Source organism: Benincasa hispida, chromosome 7 (genome assembly GCF_027475165.1).
Source record: "Benincasa hispida cultivar pf3 chromosome 7, pf3_genome.v1.1, whole genome shotgun sequence".
NCBI classification, from domain to species: domain Eukaryota; kingdom Viridiplantae; phylum Streptophyta; class Magnoliopsida; order Cucurbitales; family Cucurbitaceae; genus Benincasa; species Benincasa hispida.
Window position 1 is genome coordinate 4,224,981 of NC_143484.1, and position 21,070 is coordinate 4,246,050.

General features: G+C 34.7%; 1 protein-coding gene across 2 annotated transcripts in view; it reads right to left on the reverse strand.

Moving 5' to 3' along the window:
• The window catches only part of LOC120081788 (SNF1-related protein kinase catalytic subunit alpha KIN10-like), a 95,967-nt gene that overhangs the window by 11,937 nt on the left and 62,960 nt on the right, over positions 1-21,070 (reverse strand). For both annotated transcript variants that reach the window (XM_039036950.2, XM_039036949.2), the window contains exons 7-8: positions 16,890-16,979; positions 16,228-16,311 (exon numbers count right to left, since the gene is read on the reverse strand). In XM_039036950.2, the coding sequence (XP_038892878.1) occupies positions 16,228-16,311; positions 16,890-16,979 (174 nt within the window). The remainder of the gene's footprint in view (positions 1-16,227; positions 16,312-16,889; positions 16,980-21,070) is intronic.

Sequence of the window (21,070 nt, forward strand, 5' to 3'; positions counted from 1 at the left end):
ATTTTGGCTAAAATGGAGTAGGGTAAGCTGATATTTTCATTATATAATGGTATTTTGGCTATTTTGACATTATTTATTGATATAACAAGTATTAATTGAGAAATTTCCATTGGTATGGAGGAATTCTCAATAAGGTATTCTCAAGGTGATTTTAGTGGAAAAACTTTCTTGTGGTGAGTGTTTACTTAGTTTTATGCATTGATATGTGGATAAATGCATATGTAAGTGCAAAATGCATGCTTATGATGTTATGTTGTTTGTCATGATATTATTTGTGAAATTTCTATGGCAACTGAGATTATACTCGGACTACATAAGTTAGCATGCTTAATAAAAGGTGTTTGGCGATAAAATATAGTCGGCCTCAGTCGATAGGAAATAATAGTCGGTGACGACCGACGGGAAATATAGTCAAGTTACCTAAGCATTACTAGTGGGAAAAGAATTGTCGGTGTGCACATTGGCGGGAAAAGTGGGTTATAGGAAAGTTTCCATAAGAAGTTGTTATGATTGATAATATGTCCATGATATGAACATGTCAAGTATAGCATAGAACTGAAGGATGATGATTGAATAAATGTACAAATGATCATGCATAAATTATACTTGGAGATGCATCATATTTTGTGATGTTCATTGATAACTATCCAAGGAAAACGTGAGTTTATACCTTGAATACTAAAGATCAGGTGTTACAAATGTTTAAATAGTTTCATGCCCTTGTTGAGAGATAAACTAGTAAAAAGTTGAAGTATACTAGGACTAATAATGGAGATGAGTACTATAGAACTTTTTATGAGTATTGCATAAATCATGGTATTCAATATCAAAAGACATCTTCTAAAACTCCTCAATTGAATGGGCTAACTCAAAGAATGAATAATGTTGGGGTTGATGCCCTAAATCTCGTAGAGTTCTATAGTTTGTAATTATAATGTACAAACATTTTATTTATGTAATAAAATATTTCATGTTTTATTTCAAACTTAGTTGCATTAACCACAAACCAATAAACTAAAATCTAGGGTTATCTTGTAGCTTAAACATGTATGTATGGACATACAGACGGATCATGTTTTAAATGAGAACCTAAATGGTATGTACTATATGGATAAGGTTGGTTACCTTATCCTAGTGACACTACGACTATGGCTGACTTTATAGGTATTATGATCCGGATCATTCATGTGGAGACATGTGAGTAAGGATATTCTATACAAAGAAGTTTGTATAAGACCAAACCATGAAATGTTTAGTCTCATTATATAACGCCGTTCATAATAGAGACTTGCATTTCACCATGATGACCATAGGTAATATGACCTAAATCCTGAGTGAGTTGTGAACTCTTACCTATGAGAGCGGTTCTTTGATTTGTATGGGTGAGAGTGTCTAGATCACCAACTCAACAAACCTACCATTTTGGGGATTTGTCTGATAGAGGAGATAGGAACACAATTACACAAGAAGGAATTCACTCCTTCCCCAATGTCGAGGCAAGTAGATAAATTGCTCTCTCAAGAGTTGATTCCAAAGTTTAAACAATGTGACCCCACATCCTTTCCTAGCCTGAGAGGAATTTGATCATAGTTGGACTATGATTTCTTGTTCATTAGAGGAATCAGTGGTGCTTAAGGAGTTAGATGTAACTACAAGGGCAAAATGGTAATTTTGACCCAGTTGTACTTACGAGCAATTTGTGAAGGATCATTATACTATTGACTGGTTATATTTAATGAACACAGAAATATATATGTAGTGCAAATAGTGGAGCTGATGGTCTTTAGTGGAGTGCCCTTCAGTTAACGGATGGTGAATAATTTAATTAAAAAGTTTAATTAATTATTCATGTACTGCTTCAATCTACAGGTCCATGAGATCCCCTCGGTAGCTCAATGGGATTAAATGAGAATCAGTTTTTGGATTAATTTCAGTTGTTTAAATTAATTAAGGGAATTAACTATATATGATATAATTAAGTTAAATTAATTATTTATGATATAATTATTATAATGTATTTGATATATTATAATATAAAGTTTATTTGAGAGGAAATAAATATTTGAATATGATTCAAATATTAATTATGTGAATTGGATTCATATTATTCAAATTAATATAAATGTGATTTATATTAAATGTCATTAGTGAGAGAAAAGAAACTATATGTTATATTGTATATGTTACAATATTAAAACTATAGGTTATATGTTATATTTGATATAACATATAGTTTAATATATATTATATGATAAGGTAGTTATCATATTAATATATATTAAATTACTTATTTAATTAAATATATTTAATATTTAATTATTTTAAATTAAAGTTTTTACTTCCTCCCCACTTCTTTCTCTCCTAATCGTGGAAGTGGGAAACTGAATGGTCAGTTATTCTTCTTCCTGCAAAAACACACAGAGTTAAGATTTGTACCGTGCTCTCCATAGAATTCCGTTGTGATCTCTCATCCTCTCAATCTTTTTCTTTCCTCAATAATAAAAAATAGTTAGAGTTCACTCCTCCTGGGTTCTCATCCTAGAGACTATCAAGGTTTCCTTGCGGTGGTGCCCAATTAGCCTTTTTATTCACAGTTCGTGATTGTTCGTGGGAAAGGATATGTGAAGTTTTGAGTTCTTCAAAGGTAGGGGTTTATGAAACCCTAATTTATTTATTTCTTTTAGCGTGTTGTATGTTTTAAAACTAAATGCATAATTTTTTCTTTTTCTCTGTAAAAATTTTCAATTATGAAAAATAGGGATTTGGGGGATCTGCTTCCACTCAAGGGTCCCTTCAATGTGGATCCTTCAGTTGGTATCATAGCCATTTTTTTTTTATTCCAAATTCTCTTTTTTTTTCCTAAATATTTTTACAGTCATGGTGAGATTTTTAATTGATATATTCTGTCATGATTCTATGATGAATGGTTGTTTGATGAATGTGGTATTGTTAATGGATGTTTCGGGATAGGATACATAGATTTATGGCTTTATTTCTTTATAAATTTGTTTCTAATACCCCATGTTTTGGGGCATAATATTATTATTGAGTCTGTATTTACAAGTCCTTAAGTCGTTTGTGGCGTTTCCGATGAGATTCTAATGAAGATGGGACAAATTTCAATGAAGAGTCGAGGGATTTTGCAGCAGTATAATCAGGACTGTACTACAACATTGCAATGTTGTGCCCTAGCATTGCAACGCTGGGCATTGTGTCATTAAGCTGCAATGCAGAAAGAACCAACTGGTTATGGTCCGGTTTGGTTTGTGGCTCACTTTGGTACAGCTCCAGTTCAGTCATTTCGATCGATTTGGGTTTGGTTCGATGGCTGGTTGGTCTAGTTCGAGCAGTTTAAGGCTCAGTTCACTTGTATTTGAACCGGTTGACATTTATTCTTGTAATAATTAATTTTAAAATTTATTTTAGGTGTTCTATCCGGATCCATTAACTGTTATTTTTAATATACATGTGATGTATGTTTTATACTTAAGTATATGTCATATCGTATGTCATATAGAATTAAATCCCGCAATAGATCATACATTTAATTTCATGCATCAATTTATATTATAAATGTTATAATATATGTATACACATGATTTAAATTATATAGCATTCTCATGCATCATATAGTATACCTGTTAATATATAGTTAATGTATGCATGGATTAATAGCATATCCATGCATCATTTATATTATAAATGTTATAATATATAGTTCAATGCTATTGTAGGTTTCATTACTTTACTATATAATTGTTATTTGTTAGTAATGAAATAAAATTCCATGAAGCATAACACTACTTTAGGTTAATTTATAAATGCTATGATTTACTAAAGTTTGTCAAAGCATGCAATGTATGATTTTAATTTATTTTTTTAGTTTAAAATTGTTATAACAAATATGAAATTAGAAATTAAAATCAATAATTAAGAATTTCATGCAAACCTTATGTTATAATCATCTTTTAAAATTGTTTTAAAATATGATTCACATAGACCTAAGATCACGTTTCTAATGAGATTAGGAATTTAAGTTTGATCTTTTAATCAGTTTAATAGGATTAAATTAATCTTAATAAAAGATTAACAATGTAATAAATATATCTATAAGGGATCTTTTGTCTAAGGCGAGTTCTGTCTAGGCTAGGGTATTTAAGTTGACGGAAACGTAACAACCCTACTTGAAAACTTACCTGGAAAGGTGAATTAGATAGATTTGTTACATGCATGCAAGTTTGATTAAAGCTTATCAAAGAGTTTAATATACCTTAATCAAAATTGTTTAACTATCCAAATACAAAAGTTATTTTTAGGCAAATTAAACAAACACTTAGATAAAATCAATAGTTGGATTTTTCCTAATTTAATTAACCCTAGGTAAAACACTCAGTGGGAGGAAAATGGGGTATATGATACTTCATTTTATCATTTTCACGTTTCTCCTTAAAATCCACACCGTGAGGTCTATACTCGGCCTGAAGGCACCATAGTTATCCCCCTACAGGTGGCATTTGTATAGATCAATATCAAGGTGAATGAAGAGAGTGTTTACAGTAAGTGGGAGCAGGACGTGTGACAATATATCTCTCGGTCTTTCTCATTAGATTGAAGTAAAGTTTCATGCATGGCCTTGTGACACCGTAGGTGTCGCCCTAAAGGATGACATTTTTGCATGACGCTTTATTCTGTCTCCATAAATGGATAGGGTTGCTTTAGGTTCATGTCTCAATAAGTTTTTTTCTAAGGTTGGCTCATTGGGTGAAACTCTAGAACCTAAAATGAGGGGGTTACACTTACAAGAATTGTTAAGTAAGTTAACAAATTCTGGACTAAACAATGGTGACTGTTAATTACAGTGACAAGGTGTTGTTTTCTGTCTAATGGTTGAAAATGTCTCATTTCCGTAAAGGGGCACTTGATTACCCTACGGTAACTTTTGTCCTGCCTCACTGAAACATCATTGCAAAATAGATGTCATGAAGGGTACATTAGACTATTTTGCTAAAATTGATTGCTTGTTTGTGTGGTTTAATGCAAACAAACTAATTATAAATAATTTTATGTTTGAGAAAATTTGTTTCAATGGCTACTGCTACTTTTAATTTGCTCGCTACTAATAAATTAACTAGCGAAAACTACATATCATGGAAAAACATGATCAACACGATTTTAATAATTGATGACCTTCATTTCGTCCTGATAGAGGACTGTCCTCCCATTCTAGCTTCCAATGTTGCTCGAAATGTTCGAGAAACATATGAGCGATGGACATAGGCAAATGAAAAGACCCGAGCATTCATCTTGGCTAGTATTTTTGAAGTCTTCACCAAGAAACATGAGCTCATGCTCACCACCCATGTGAACATGGAGTTGGGAATGTTTGGACAACCATCCACGCAGCTCAAGCATGACGCTTTCAAACACATCTTCAATGCCCATATGCAAGAAGGGGCATTTGTTCGAGAACATGTTCTCAATATGATGGTCCATTTCAACGTGGTGGAGATGAATGGGTTGGTCATTGATGAAGCCAGCCAGGTTAGCATAATTTTGGAATCTTTACCTGAAAGTTTCCTTCATTTTTAGGCAATGCTATTTTGAATAGGATGGACTACAACTTAACCACCCTCCTCAACAAGCTACAGCCTTCTAGTCCTTGATGAAAAGCAAATGACAGAAGGGTGAAAAAAATGTTGCTTCATCCTCTAAGAAGTTCTACAGAGTTTCGACCTCTAGGACAAAGTTTGTACCTTCTTCCTCTGACAATAAAATATGGAAGAAGAAGAAAGGTGGAAAGGGAAAAACTAACCCATCGGCGCCTACTCAAAAGAAAGCCAAGGGTACAAAGGAAATTTATTTCCATTGCAACCAAGATGGGCATTGGAAGAGGAACTGCCTCAAATACTTGGCAGAAAAGAAGAAGACCAAGCAAGATAAATTTGATTTGTTTGTATTGGAAACATGTTTAGTGAAGAATGATGATTCTGTTTGGATTATAGATTCTAGCAACACTAACCATGTTTGTTCTTCGTTTCAATCAATTAATTATTGGGGCAACTTGATGCTGGTGAGATGATGATGCGGGTTGAAACTGGACACGTCGTCTCGGCTGTGGTAGTGGGGGGTCTCCAGTTGACTTTCTAGAATAAATTCATTTTACTAGAAAATGTATATGTAGTTCCTGGTTTAAAGAGAAACTTAATTTCTATAAAGTGTTTGCTAGAACAATCATATTGCATTAATTTTCTTGTAAATAAAGTGTTTGTTTCTAAGAATGGTGTCAATATTTATTCAGTAGACCTGGAAAAAAAATTAAAAGTGTTAAGACCATTAGCTACTAAAGCCCTCCATAACACTGAAATATTTAAAATTGTGGTAACTCAACATAAAAGATGTAAAATTTCTCCTAAAAAAATGTCCAACTTTGGCACCTAAGACTAGGACACATTAATCTTAATAGGATTGAGAGATTGGTGAAGATTGGTGAAGAATTCCAGCCATCCAAGTTTGACTACTCTCTATTTTTTCAAAGTTTTTGAACTACTTCTCTTGATTTATTGGTTTATGTCGATGACAACAACATAACAAGAACATCTATCCAACTTTATAATAGAATGAAAGTCATTTGAATGATGTTTTTAAGCACAAAGACCTTGGCAATCATCAAGTCATTAACGGACTTTTCCTTTCTCAGCGTTGTCATGTGGTTCAACTTCTTGAAGATGGTTGACATCTAGATTATAAACCTTTTTCAGATCCTATGAATCTGAATCTTTATTTATCTACTAATAATGGTCCTCTATTGGAGAATTTTACTACTTATCATTGATTGATTGACATGTTTATCTACTTAACAATTTCTAGATATGGCATTATATTCATGGTTCATAGACTAAGCCAATGTTTGTCTCATCGTTGGTAATTGACATGGCTCACTATCTACTTTGGTAGTAATTGAAGCATTCCTCTGGTTAAGAACTACTTTTACATTCGTGTTCTGACAGCTTCATGCCTATCTCGATTTTAATTAGGCTTCATGCCTAGATTCTCATAAATCTACGATTTTTCATTTCTTTTTGTAGGTGATTCTCTTATTTATTGGAAAGTTCTTTAGCTTCCGCAAACACAGAGTATCAAGCTCTTGTAAACTTATATGGATTTCTCAATTACTTAGTGAATTACAAGTTTCAATAGGGGTGATCATCAGTCAGACGAGACCAATTTTGGACCAAAATTGACTATTTATGGAGACGTTGAGGAGTTCGACCAACTGATCAAAGGAGAATGAAAAAAAAAATGAAATGAGAAAATAAGTGAACAAAGGAGAATGAAAAAAAAAATGAAAAAATAATGAAAATAGAGAAAAATTGAAAAACTAAGAAAGAATAAAAAACATAAAAAGGAAAATAAGAGAAAAAGAAGAGAGAAAACAAAACAATGGAGATTGAAAAGAAAAGAAGAAGCAAAAAACAAAAAAAAAAAAGAAGTGAAATGGTGTAATGAAAAGAAGTGAAAAAGAAGAGAGAATTTGGTTGGTCACATGAGAGAGGAGAGAAAGAGAGGGGAAAGAAGAGAGAGATGTGGACTATATTTAGTTAAGATTTGTTGACTTTGTAGAAAATAACAATGTATTTAAGTGGGTTTTATTAGGTTTTTGGTGAATTTAAAAGCCCAATGGCATTCTTGTAATTTATGAGTAGTAGCAATTTTGTAATTTCCCTTTCTTCTCCACTTAGTGAGTATTCGCGTGTTTTGGTTTTTGGTTGAAGAAAAATCGTAGCCTTTGTGGGAGTAAGCCACCGCAGCCGACAGAGAGACACGAGAAATAAAAAAGCACCACAGCCGTCTGGGTTGAGCGATCGGGAGGCAGTCGTTCGGCCGTGAGTCTATCGGCGTTTGCGTGGGTGACGGGCAGGAGATCGGATCTGGGCGGTCCGGATTGTGGTTGCGCCTATCAGTTCCGGTTCAGGCGGTGTGGGTGTCCAGTGAGATCGACAGAGAGACAGGTGGTCTTGGTTTCAAGTGGGTGCCTGTTGGGTTCGAGCGTGGGTGTCCATGTAGAAGTGTTGTCTCTGGAAAGGTTTCGTCTGAGCAGGCGGTTTATTCGGTAGGTTGACAATGAGAAAGACATGCGGGTTTGCGCGTGGTTCGTCGGTCAGAGGTAGTAGTGCACTGTTTTGGGCTGTTTTGTAGCGGGTTGTTTCAGTTTTCAGAGACGATGTCTAGTGCAAATCTCTTGGTATCAGTGGATGTTGAAATTACAGATTGGTGATTTTGTTGATTATCTGTAATTTGTAAATTTCTTTATTGCTCATTAATAAAATTAATTCAAGTTGGTTCTCAAAGTAGATGTAGACCAAACTGGTTGAACCACTATATATCTTGGTGTTCTTTACTGCTTTCGATTTATTTCTACTGATTGTTTACGTTTTGTTTGGCCATCTAAATTAAGTTCAGAAACTCTCACAAGTGGTATCAGAGCTCCAGTTGATCCAAGGAGGGTGTGTGGTTGTGTGCTAGATTATTCATTCTTTGTTCAGGATTTTTGTTGGAATTAATTTGACAGATGGCTTCGATGTCTACACGACTCAAAGTTGTTAAATTTGATAGGAAAGGTGATTTTGGGTTACAGAGGAAGAAGATTAGGGCTATTCTAGTACAACAAAAGGTAGCCAAAATCTTAGACGAAAATAACCTTCCACCAACAATTATAGAAGCTGAGAAAAGGGATAGGGATGAGATGGCTTGTCAAATGGAGTGTTTAGGCTAGTAGATGAGGCCACTACTATAGCGAAGTTGTGGAAGAAACTGAAAAGTCTTTATTTGACTAAGTTCTTGCCAAATAAATTATATCTAAATGAGAAATTCTTTAGATATAAGTTGGACTCAAGTAAAGGCTTAGGAGAGAACCTAGATGAATTCCAAAAGATTATAGTTGATCTCAATAACATCGGTGAGAAGATGTCAGATGAAAATCAAGTAGTTATTCTTCTGAATTCTTTGCCAGAATCGTATTGAGAAATTAAGGCAGTTATTAAATATGGACGAGATTCATTGTCCATTGATATAGTGTTGGATGCCTTGAGAACGAGAAATCTCGAGATTAAAAAGGAACGCAAGGATGGAGAGTTACTCATGGGCAGAGGCAGAAGTGAGAAAAAGAACGAAAAAGGAAAAGAGTCGAGATCCAGGTCGAAATCAAAGAGGAAAACCAAAAAGTTTTTCCTATGTCATAAAGAAGAACACTTTAGAAAGAATTTTCCTATGAATAAGAGCAAGAAAGTATCAAGTAGCAAGCATGCAGGGGATTCTAGTGCAGCAAATGTTACTGATGGATATGATTCAGTAGAGGTTTCGATGGTGTCCAACAAGGACATTCAGAATGCTTGGATCATGGATTCAGGGTGCACGTTTCACATGACTCCTAATTGGGATTTCTTGATTGACTTTCAAGAAAATGATGGGGGATCAGTTTTGCTTGGTGATAATGGTGCTTGTGATGTAAAAGGAATTGGGTTAGATGGAATTGCAACACATGATGGTATGATCAGAATTCTTACAAACGTAAGGTATGTTCCAGAACTCAAATGAAATCTAATTCCAGTGGGCGAATTAGATAGAAAAGGTAATTCCTATAAATCTGAGAATGGAGTTTTGAAGGTCATCAAGGGTTTTTTGGTTAAGCTGGAGGGGACCTTGAGGAATGGCTTTTATGTGTTAGAGGGTGCTGCAGTTTCAGGAGTGTTGTTGTTGCATCTGGGAAAGAAACAGATAAATCTATGTTATGGTATTACAGACTATCTCATGTGAGTGAAAAAGGTCTTCAAGCTCTTTCAGAACAAGGTTTTCTTGGAGGAGTTAAAGACATTGAACTCCCATTTTGTGAACATTGCATAATGGGAAAGTCTACCAAAGTGAAGTTTGGGAAAGGGAAGCATTCTACCAAAGGAATTTTGGATGATGTTCATTCAGATTTGTGGGGTCTTATAAAGATACCTTCTATAGAAGGTTCGAGATACTTTATGTCGATCATTGATGATTTTTCAAGAAAGGTGTGGATGTATCCATTGAAATTGAAGGATGAAGCTTTTGGGAAATTTCTTGAATGGAAAAAGCAGGTTGAAAACCAGACAGGTGGAAGGTAAAGTATCTGAGGACAGACAATGGTTTGGAATTTGTGAATAAAAAATTTGATAAATTTTGCAAATCTGAGGGAATTACGAGGCATTTTACTGTTACGTACACTCTACAGCAGAATGGTTTAGCTGAGAGGTTCAATAGAACAGTTATGAAGCGTACAAGATGTCTCTTGACAAATGCTTTATTATCCTTGAAATTTTAGGGGGAAGCTGGCCAAACAGCCTGTTATCTTATTAATAGAAGTCTGTCTCCCGCTTTAAACCTAAAGACTCCTCAAGAAATATGAACAGGAAAAGCTCCAAGCTTGGATCATCTCAGAGTGTTTAGATGTTTAGCTTATGCTCATGTTAAGGAAGGGAAGCTGAACAAGAGGGCACTGAAATGTATGTTTATTTGCTATCCTTAGGGTGTTAAAGGATATAAACTTTGGTGCTTGGAAGAGGGCAGAAATAAATGCATTATCAGTAGAGATGTGACCTTTAATGAAACAAAGATGTCATTTCGTGTCAAAGAACAGCAGAAATAGAAAACAGTTGATTAGGTTGAGGCAGAGGTTAGGATTGATTCTAAAGCACGACCATCAGTTAGTTCAGGTGATTCCAGTGATCAGTCATCTAGTTCTAATGGTAGATAGCCTCAATTGCAGATGACTTTGATTGATGAGGGAGCTTTTGGTGAAGAAAGCTCAAGTAGTAGTGACCTACAGAACTATCAGCTTACATGTGACAGGCCTCAGCTGGTGAGGCAGGCTCCTACGAGGTATGGTTATGCTGATTTAGTTGCTTATGCTCTTACTTGTGCAGCTGACAGTATTGAAGCAAAGCTTCTTACTTTTGAGGAGGCTATTATATCTGATTCGAAGGAACAATGGAAGAATGCTATGGAAGCAGAGTTATTCTCGTTGCAAAAGAATCAGACATGGTCATTGGTTCCAAAGCCTCCTAACCGAAAACTCATTCAGTCAAAGTGGATTTATAAAATCAAGCCAGGTAAAGGAGGTGATATCAAGCCTAGGTATAAGGCTAGACCCATAGCCAAGGGCTACACTCAAAAGGAGGGAGTTAACTTTCATGAGATTTTCTCTCCGGTAGTGAGGCATTCTTCCATTCGATTAATTTTATCTATTGCTGTTTACTTTGATATGTTTGTTGAACAGATGGACGTCACCACAGCTTTCCTTCATTGAGAATTGGAGAAAGTGATCTACATGGCTCAACCTAAGAGATATGAGGTGAAAGGAAAGGAAGATATGGTTTATCGTCTTTACAGGTCCATCTATGGACTGAAGCAATCGCCGAGATAGTGGTATATCAGGTTTGACACTTTTATTCTGAAGCAGGGGTTTCACGGAGCTCATATGATGCCTACGTGTACTGGAAACTATCTCAGAAAGGTACATATATTTAGCTACTTCTATATGTAGATGATATGATTCTGGGATATGCTATGAGTATGATAAGTAGGTTTATGTTAAATCCTAGGAAGGAGCATTAGAATGCAGTTAAATGGGTGCTTCGATATTTGAAAGGTAGTGTCAGTGTATCATTTTGTTTTAGCAGGGATTGTGATAAATTAGCACTGTTGGAAGGCTTCACAGATGCAGATTATGCTGCAGACCTTGACAAAAGAAGGTCTCTATCAGGTTATGTTTTTCATTTTTTTGGTAATATGGTCAGTTGGAAGGTTACTCTACAGTCAGTTGTTACCTTGTCTATTACTAAGTCAGAGTATATCTAAGTGGGTGAAGCTATGAAAGAGGCAGTATGGTTGAAAAGGATAGTTGGTGAGTTGTTGTTGCAGGAATTCATTCCTATCGTCCGTTGTGATAACCAGAGTGTTATTCATCATGCGAAGAATCCATCTCATCACGAACGGTCTAAGCATATCGATGTCAAATTTTATTTTATTAGAGAAGTTATGGTCTAGAAAGATGTTGAACTGGTCAAGGTTCATACAGTTGAGAATTTTTCAGATATGTTAGCCAAGGTTCTTCCAGCCCATAGGTTTAAATACCTATTAGATGGGCTGAATATTAAATCTGGATGATAAGAAGATTGGAGAATCAGCTTGACACTTAAATACTCTTGTTATGAGAGATATTTGTAGAAAATAACAAGGTATTTAAGTGGGTTTTATTGGGTTTTTGGTGAATTTAAAAGCCCAATGGCATTCTTATAATTTATGAACAGTTGCAATTTTATAATTTCCCTTTCTTCTCCACTTAGGGCGGTATTCGCGTGTTTTGGTTTTTGGCTGAAGAAAAATCGCAGCCTTTGTGTGAGTAAGCCACTGCAGCCGACTAGGGTTGGCAACAGGGACGGGGTGGGGCGGGGGAGAGTCCCCTGTCCCCAGCCCCGTGGGGGAAATTCCCCCCCTTCTTTGCCCTCGTCCCCATCATTTGAAAGTGGGGACGGGGGCAGGGATTCCCCATCGGGGAAATGGATCACTACAATTCCCCGCGGGGAATCCCCTATTAGATCCCCGCGGAGATTCCCCATTTTTTCCTTTTAATTTTTTAAGTTTGGGCTTGACTTTTGAGCTTAAATTTAGAATTTATATATTCAATATTGGGCTTACAACACTATAAGTCTATAGTATACATTATAAACATGCATATAAATAAGTTATTTTATATATTATAAATATATATTTATAAAATATTAAAAATATAAATATATAAAATCGGGGTCGGGGATTAATCGGGATCGGAGTCGAGGTCGGGGCGGGGATACCATCCCTGTCCCCGCCCTATCCCCAGATGGGGCCCCAAAAAAATTCTCCGTTTTGATCCCATTCCCGGTCAAACCGGGGATTCCCCGCCCTGATCGGGGTGGGGCTTCCTGTGGGGAATTTTTCCAACCCTACAGTCGACAGAGAGAAACGAGAAATCAAACAGAGCCGCAACCGTCTGGATTGAGTGATCGGGAGGCAGTCGTCCGGCCGTGGGTCTGTCGGCGTTTGCGTGGGTGATGGGCAGGAGATCAGATCTGGGCGGTCTGGATCATGGGTGCACCTGTAAATTCCAGTTCAGACGGCATTGGTGTCCGGCGAGATCGACAGAGAGACAGGGGGTCTCAGTTTCCGACGGGTGTCTGTTGGGTTCGAGCGTGGGTGTCCACGTAGGAGTGCGGTTCGGTCTGGGAAGGTCCGGTCTGAACAGATGGTTTGTTCGGTAGGTTGACAGTGAGAGAGACGCGCGGGTTTACACGTGGTTCACTGGTCAGAGGTGGTAGTGCACTGTTTTAGGCTGTTTTGTAGTGGATTGTTCTCAATTTTCAGAGGCGACGTTACTGCAGATCTCTCAGTATCAGTGGATATTGAAATTACAGATTAGTGATTTCGTTGATTATCTGTAATGTGTAAATTCCTTTTTGCTCATTAATAAAATTAATTCAAGCTGGTTCTCAAAGTGGATGTAGACCAAACTGGTCGAACCACTATATATCTTGGTGTTCTTTATTGCTTTCGATTTATTTCTACTGGTTGTTTTCTGCTGGTTGTTTGTGTTCTGTTTGGCTATCTAAGTTAGGTTCAGAAACTGTCACAGACTTTTATCCTATGATATGTTCTGCTAGTTGTCTCTGAAATTGTCCAATAGGATAGCTCTCGACATGGAGATTCTACAGGTTATATTCCTTATTTGTGAAGTTTTGTGTAATTGTTTCTCACAATTCTTTTTTCTATCGGGCTTTTACGGATTTCTATCGGGTTTTGTTTCATTTTTTTTGTTGTGCATATTTAAGAGCATTTTTGTTTTCTTGCTAGGGTTGTAGCTTTGCATAAATCATTTTGAATATTGTGTGCTCTATGGTGGTTGAACGATGAAATCATTTTCAATCCTAGAGATTGTGAAGTTGGAGGTTCTATTGATCTTGAAATATTTCATTAATTCATTTCAAACTTGATTTCTTATTTGAAAAATGATTCTCAAACGTAGGAAGAGTCTAAATTATCAAGTGGAGTGGTTTTCAATTAAAGGAGGAAAGGTAGGAGTTGAGAGGATTCTTAGGAGGAGCCTAAGTCACACCGAGAGGGAGTCTTGCATACTTAAAGGGAGCCTAAATAATTATTCACTAATGTACTCATACATAGGGGGAGCCTAATTTCATTGAGAGGACTCACGCTTAGTAGGAGCCTAAGTGATTAATCGAGAAGTCAAGTTATATCGTGTGTCACTCTATTGGCTATTTATTTACACGAATAGAAAAGTTGAGTAGGTTACTTGGGAGTCGGAGAGGAAGAACAAAGAGAATATAGTTAATATAATTGTTTTAGAAATTAAAAGTGGTTTTCTCCAAAAACTACTATTGCCCATGGTTTTGAGCATTAATGAGATGTACGATTAATTTCTCACCATTCCATTCATGCACGCTTTTTTTTAATTAATGGACATATATACTATAATATATATTGTTTTCATAATGGTATTAGTGTTGGTCGAGATTGGGTTATCTCTAAATCGACCAACTGGTCGATTTGTTTTTATCAAAACTGACGGCAGACCAACTTTGAAAATAAATCGGCCACCCGCCTTTAGTTCGGCCGGTTTCGGTCATTCGACTCGATTTCTCAGATTACTTTACTCATCCCTAAGTTTCAGTAGCTTGTCCAAGTACTATTTTCTATGACAATTTTGTGGTCATCCATATTGTTTCTAATCTAATGTTCCACTAGTGCACGAAGCAAATTGAACTTGATTGTCACTTCAATAGAGAAAAAAGTTGATAATTGTATTGTGAAGCTTCTTCCCATTTGATCATGTAAAGTTGTTTCTCCCTTGTTGTCCAAGATGAGTGTGACTAATATTCAAAATCCATCTTGTGGGAAGTATTAAGGGTGAGGTTATGTTGAGGATCATTGGAAAAACCAAGGAACCTTACACTCTTCACGAGATAGATAGGATATTCCTCTTATTGCTAATTGGTTTTGAGTTGAAATCCTGTATTATCTAAAACGGTATCAGAACCCATAAAACCCAAATGAGTAATTAGTCCAATAAAAAAAAATTAGATCTGATCAAGAATATTCCTTAAAAGATAGGTTGAGGAACCAATGGATCTCACTCTTTATAAGATAAATACTCCATGTTATCTAATAGATTATATTTTATGTTAGTTACTTTGGACTATTTATATGATTTTCTTATTAATAATATTCTTAAGAAAGTTTTATTTACTAACATGTCTAATAAAAGCTATCATGGTTAATATGTTAATAAAACCAATAATTATCTCACAAAACTAAGGGTTTATTTGGTAGAGAATTTGAAAACATAAATTTAAAGACAATGGATTAAATAAAAACAGAGTTGTATTTCATGTTTTCAAATTTGTATTTGGTAGTAGAATTCAGAAACTAGATTCTAATTTAAATAATTGCAAACTAGTTGTAGTTACCTACTAAATATTACTTGATAATAAATTTATTGATGAACATGTTTTATGTTAAAAAAAATTATAAATTATTATTTTGTAATAATATAAAATTTATAGGATAAATTGAAATTTTTGTTTCTATAGCTGAAGAAGTTAGAATATAGGTATTATTGTTAATTAGAATTTACCCTTTATTGTTTGATAAAAGTTTTATAAATAGTCTCTATGGTAAGGATTATTTAAGAGGATTTAACAAACCATAGAAACTATATATGAAGTTATATCAAACCATAGGAATTACAATCGAAATTCTAAAACCATATGAACTAATTTTTACCTTTATTCAAACCATACAGATTGAATATGGAGTTTAACGTAATTTATAATATATTATATAATACATATTTTAATTTTTTTAAAAAAAGTGAATTGATTTTATAACCTGACATATACTATTTTTCAAAATGTTTTAAACTTTATTTAATATAATTTTGCACTTTAAATTAAATTTTAAAATTCAATTTTGGATACAGTGAAAACTTAAAAATGTTGTTTTCAAAATTTACACTGTTCGGATCACAGAATCCGAAAACAGTTTTTAGAAACAAAACCCGGGTTGTCTGCCAAACACATATTCACTGCATTCAATGAATCTAAAAATATAAAATATAATCTGGATTGTAAACCAAACAGATCCTAATAAACTTACCGTTGATTCCTGAATCTCAGCACCAAGATAGCCACTAGAAATAGGGAATCGATCGCCCAATAACAAATAGTATGTCACAGTTCCCTAAAACAATGTGGAATTAATACTTTACATCAAATATTACAACATTGTCAACTAAGATCCCATTTGGTAACTATTTTGTTTTGTGTTTTTTATTTTTGAAAATTAAGCATATTTCCTCCTTATTTCTTACAATGATTTGCATCTTTTTTAGGTACATGTTGAATTCTTAGCCAAATTTCCAAAACAAAAATAATTTTTTTAAAACCTACTTTTTTTTTAGTTTTCAAAATTTGACTTAGTTTTTTAAACCATTGATAAAAAATGGATGACAAATGAACAAATTTGGAGGTAAAAGTAGTGTCTATAGTTTTAATTTTAAAAAAAAAAGAACTAAAAATTAAATGATTATCAAATAGAGTCTAAATATTTTCGAAACATCAGAACTAATATATAAATAATTATAGTTAATCAATATTTTGAAGATGTCAACAATAGACCAAAATGAACTCAACTAATTACTAGAATATCTTTAATCTGTAAACTATCATTAACTTGATCAATTAACAAAACTTTTAACAGGTTGAGATTGATATATTTTAAATATGATTAGTCACATTGATCATGTAAAAGAAAAATACCTCATTTTGCCTTTTGTTATGAAGAGATTCAACCAACTTATCCTTACTAAATCCCATCATAACTACTTTTTGAAGAACATCCTCATCGATCTGCAAGAAACAATATAAATATATATTTAGGCAAAATACAAATTATGTTGAGAAGAGATAAATATTAACAAACTCAACATCTTCCAATAGTATTATAAATTTCGAGTAACCATATTAAATCATAAACACAAAGACAAATAATTAAGTTCTGTTTAGTAACTATTTGGTGTTTTGTTTTTGTTTTTTAAAATTAAACTTATTTCATCTACATTTCTTACCATGATTTACATCTTTCTCAAGTACAATGGTTCAATTCTTTACTAAATTCCAAAGACAAAAACAACATTTTGAAAACTACTTTTTTTTAGTTCTCAAAATTTAGCTTTGTTTTTAACATTGGTGAAAGGTAGATAACAAAAAAAAAAAAAAAATAGTTTTGGAAGTGGAAGTAGTGTCCACAGACTAAATTTTCAAAAATAAAAACAAAAAACAAAATGATACCAAACCGGGCCTTAATAAATCAACATTTATGTCTTTATTTGGTCTAAAGAGTGCGCTTCGATACGTCTCTTGACACAGTCGAGGTCTCTCAACATATATTTTTCCCTCCACATAGCCATTTAAAAAGACTGACTTTGACATCTATGTGATGTACTTTTGAAACATTTTGTGCAATAATAGCTAAAAGAAAACCAACCGTCTTTAAGTGAGAATCACAAGTACAAAAATTTCTTCATAATCCACATCGTACTTTTGCTTTTATCCTCTTAATGCACTGGTGTTGACTATATATTTTTTCTTCATACATGCATTTGATAGCTCCCTAAATGAGTTGTTCTAATGTCTTTAATATTATAGGGTCTGCTTTAGAGAAATTAGGAATTTAATAGAGCAATCGAGGCTTCAAGGGACGTGAAAAGATGAATTTTCCTCATCTAGGTGTGGCATCATGCGCAACTCACAAACAGCAACATTAGCCACAATGTTGTGGCGCTGCCTTCTGTCGTCGTGGTGCTATCGCGAAGCAGAAGGCGCGCCCACATTAAAGCGTTGCATCTCTCTACGGCCATGTGGCACAATGCCATTGAAAAGGTCTTCAACATTGCAGCGTTGCCGTGATCTTATAAACTTTCTTCGTTTTTAGGTCTTTTATCACCCGATTTTGGGCCTCTAGCCCGTTCTCCCCCTTTCTCTCTTTCATTTTCATAGTTTTTGGCTTTTTTTTTAGTTTCTTCTTGTGATCGATCATGATGATCACGAAGTTTAGCTTCCTCATACTTCCCTATGGATCAACCTCTTTATTCATTAAAGCTAATTTATTGGAAATCAAAATCAATATTGACGTCTTTTTGTCATTCTTCTTGAAGCATTATAGATCTCTAGAATATTTCTTGTTTTCCTTAGTAACATTTCTTCGTCTCTAGAGAAATTTGGATATGAAGATTTCAATAAGTAATGGTATCTAATCTTCATTGAATACATTCCATTTCCAAAATTCTATTTCATTGAATTTCATATCTGGGATAATAATTATCATCATGGTTATATGATTGCATAATCTTTAAGCCTTGAAGTTGTCACTTTTTTTCTTATATGATATATGAAAATAAGCAATGCAACCAAATATATTATGTGACTAACAGTCAGGCTTTAATTTGCTTCACACTTTTTGAGGTATAATGTCTTGTTCATCTTTGTAGTTTTCAACTTCAAGTTGCTTTCATTTTCAACCATTACTTTTGAATGTCTTAAAACACTTTAATGCGTAACTTTTCTCTCTTAGAAAAAGCCCCGATATTCTCCTTCGACCTTATAATGCCATCATTACTTGTCTTAAACTGCATCTAAGAGCAAAGATTTAAAATAATATAGAAGTACCTATCAAACGTTAAAGGATGTTACGAACTATGTCACGAAAATTCACAGAACAATTAACAAATAAAAATAATAAAAAAAGATAATATCAGAGATTATTAACTAAGTTCGATGATTAACACCTACACCTGAGGAGCAGTGTGCCTATGAAAAGATAACTTCACTAATATAAACGTTAAGCAATTACAACATAGTATTTATCTATACTGACAACTGTAATACATTGACCTCTGTAGAGCTCAACCATTCGATACACCTAGGCTCCCCCTATATAAGAGACTCTCTCCCTCAGATACTTAGGCTCTCCAAAGTAATGATATCAGTGATGAATGTCTCAGGCTCCCTTCTAAGTCAGAGACTCCCTCTAGGCAAGACTTAAGTTCCCCTTAGATCGTGAGACTCCCTCTCACGATGTTAACATCTTCCAAACCAAATTTCTTCACAATAACTTTGGCATACTAACTTTGAAAAACGAAGATGCTATCTTTCATTTGCTTAATTTGAAATCCCAAGAAGTATGTTAGTTCTCCAACCATGCTCATCTCAAACTCAGTTTGCATTTCTTTGACCAGATTTCCATTTTGTTTCTATACGAACAAGGTTTTGTCAACTCTATCGCTCATGTAACCATTGTTGACAAGAAATGGTCAACCTATATACCAAGCACGAGGTGCTTGTTTTAAAGCATACAAGATCTTTTTGAGCCTGAACACGTAATCAGGATGGAGAGGATCAGTAATTCCCTTAGGTTATTCCACATACACCTCTTCATTTAAGTATCGGTTCAATAAGACACTTTTTACATCCATCTGATAGAGCTTGAATTTCAAGAGGAAAACTATTCCCTACAGCAGTTTCATGGCTTCCAAGGCTATAGGAGCAAAGATTTCATCAAAGTCAATACCCTCAATTTGAAAGTAACCTTGAGCTACAAGCCAAACTTTGTTTGTGATGACTATGCCATCAACATCAGTCTTGATCTTGAAGATCCACCTGGTTCCAACCACATTGGTAGATACAGGTTGAGGGACCAACTCCCACACCTTACTCCTTTCAAACTGACCTAATTCTTCTTGCATTTCATTCACCAAACATTTGTCTTTTAAGACATCAGCAACTCTCTTAGGTTTCACAAGGGAGGTGAAACACACATCCCCAATCATTTGCAAGCAATCCAACTTTTTCTTTCTTCCTAGTCAACACTCCTACTTCTAAATTTCCAATGATATTACTTGAAGGATGATTATTCATGATTGTGCTAGATGGTGGCTTTGCACACATTTGAACATTTCCACTTTCTGAGAAAGCATCCCAATTAACATTCTCAGATATGTCAAGAGAAATGTCACTGATATCTGGTGAAACACTCATCTCAGATTTATGATTATCTATTTTCTCAATTTTAGATTTATCATCAACAGAAGAAGGCATAATAGAGTCATCAATAAGAACATTGATAGATTTTATAACACACTTAGTGCCTTTGTTGTAGACTCTAGAGGCTCGGCTATTTGCTGAGTATCCAAGAAAGATCCCTTCACCACTCATTTCTTCCTCTAGTCTCTATCATTTAGAATATAGCACGGGCTTCAATATAGAAATATTTGACACTAGGCTTCCTTCGCTTCTAAATTCCATAATTTGTGCAGTTTGTGTCGGGATAGAGGACAATCCCATTGTGAAAGTGACAAGCAGTACTAAGGCTTTCAGCCCAAAAATGATGAGGAAAATATGTGCATGAATTATAACACTAACCATCTCTTCTAAAGTGCGATTCTTCCTCTCAATTACCCCATTTTGCTGACGGGTGAAGGGTGCAAAGAATTCATGATGAATTCCTTCTACTGCACAGAAATCGGCAAATTTATCATTTTCAAACTCATGCCCATGATTACTCCATATATGAACTACATTGAGATCTTTCTCTCTTTGAATTTGAAGACACAGGACTTTGAACACAACAGAGGTATTTGATTTTTCCTTAATGAATTGAACCTAGGTGTAATGAGAAAATTCATCCACACAAACTAAAACATATTGTTTTCCTCCAAGGCTTTTCACCTGAATGGGACCCATTACATCCAGATGAAGAAGTTCAAACACACGATCTGTAATAGCCACAGGAACTCGTTTGTGAGACACTTTAACTTGCTTCCTTGTTTGACATTCTCTACAACTCATCTTTTCATTTTCTTTCAGACTAGGAAATCTAATCACAACATCCTTGGAAGCAGTTTCCTGTATAAACTCAATATTCACATGACCAAGGTCTTTGT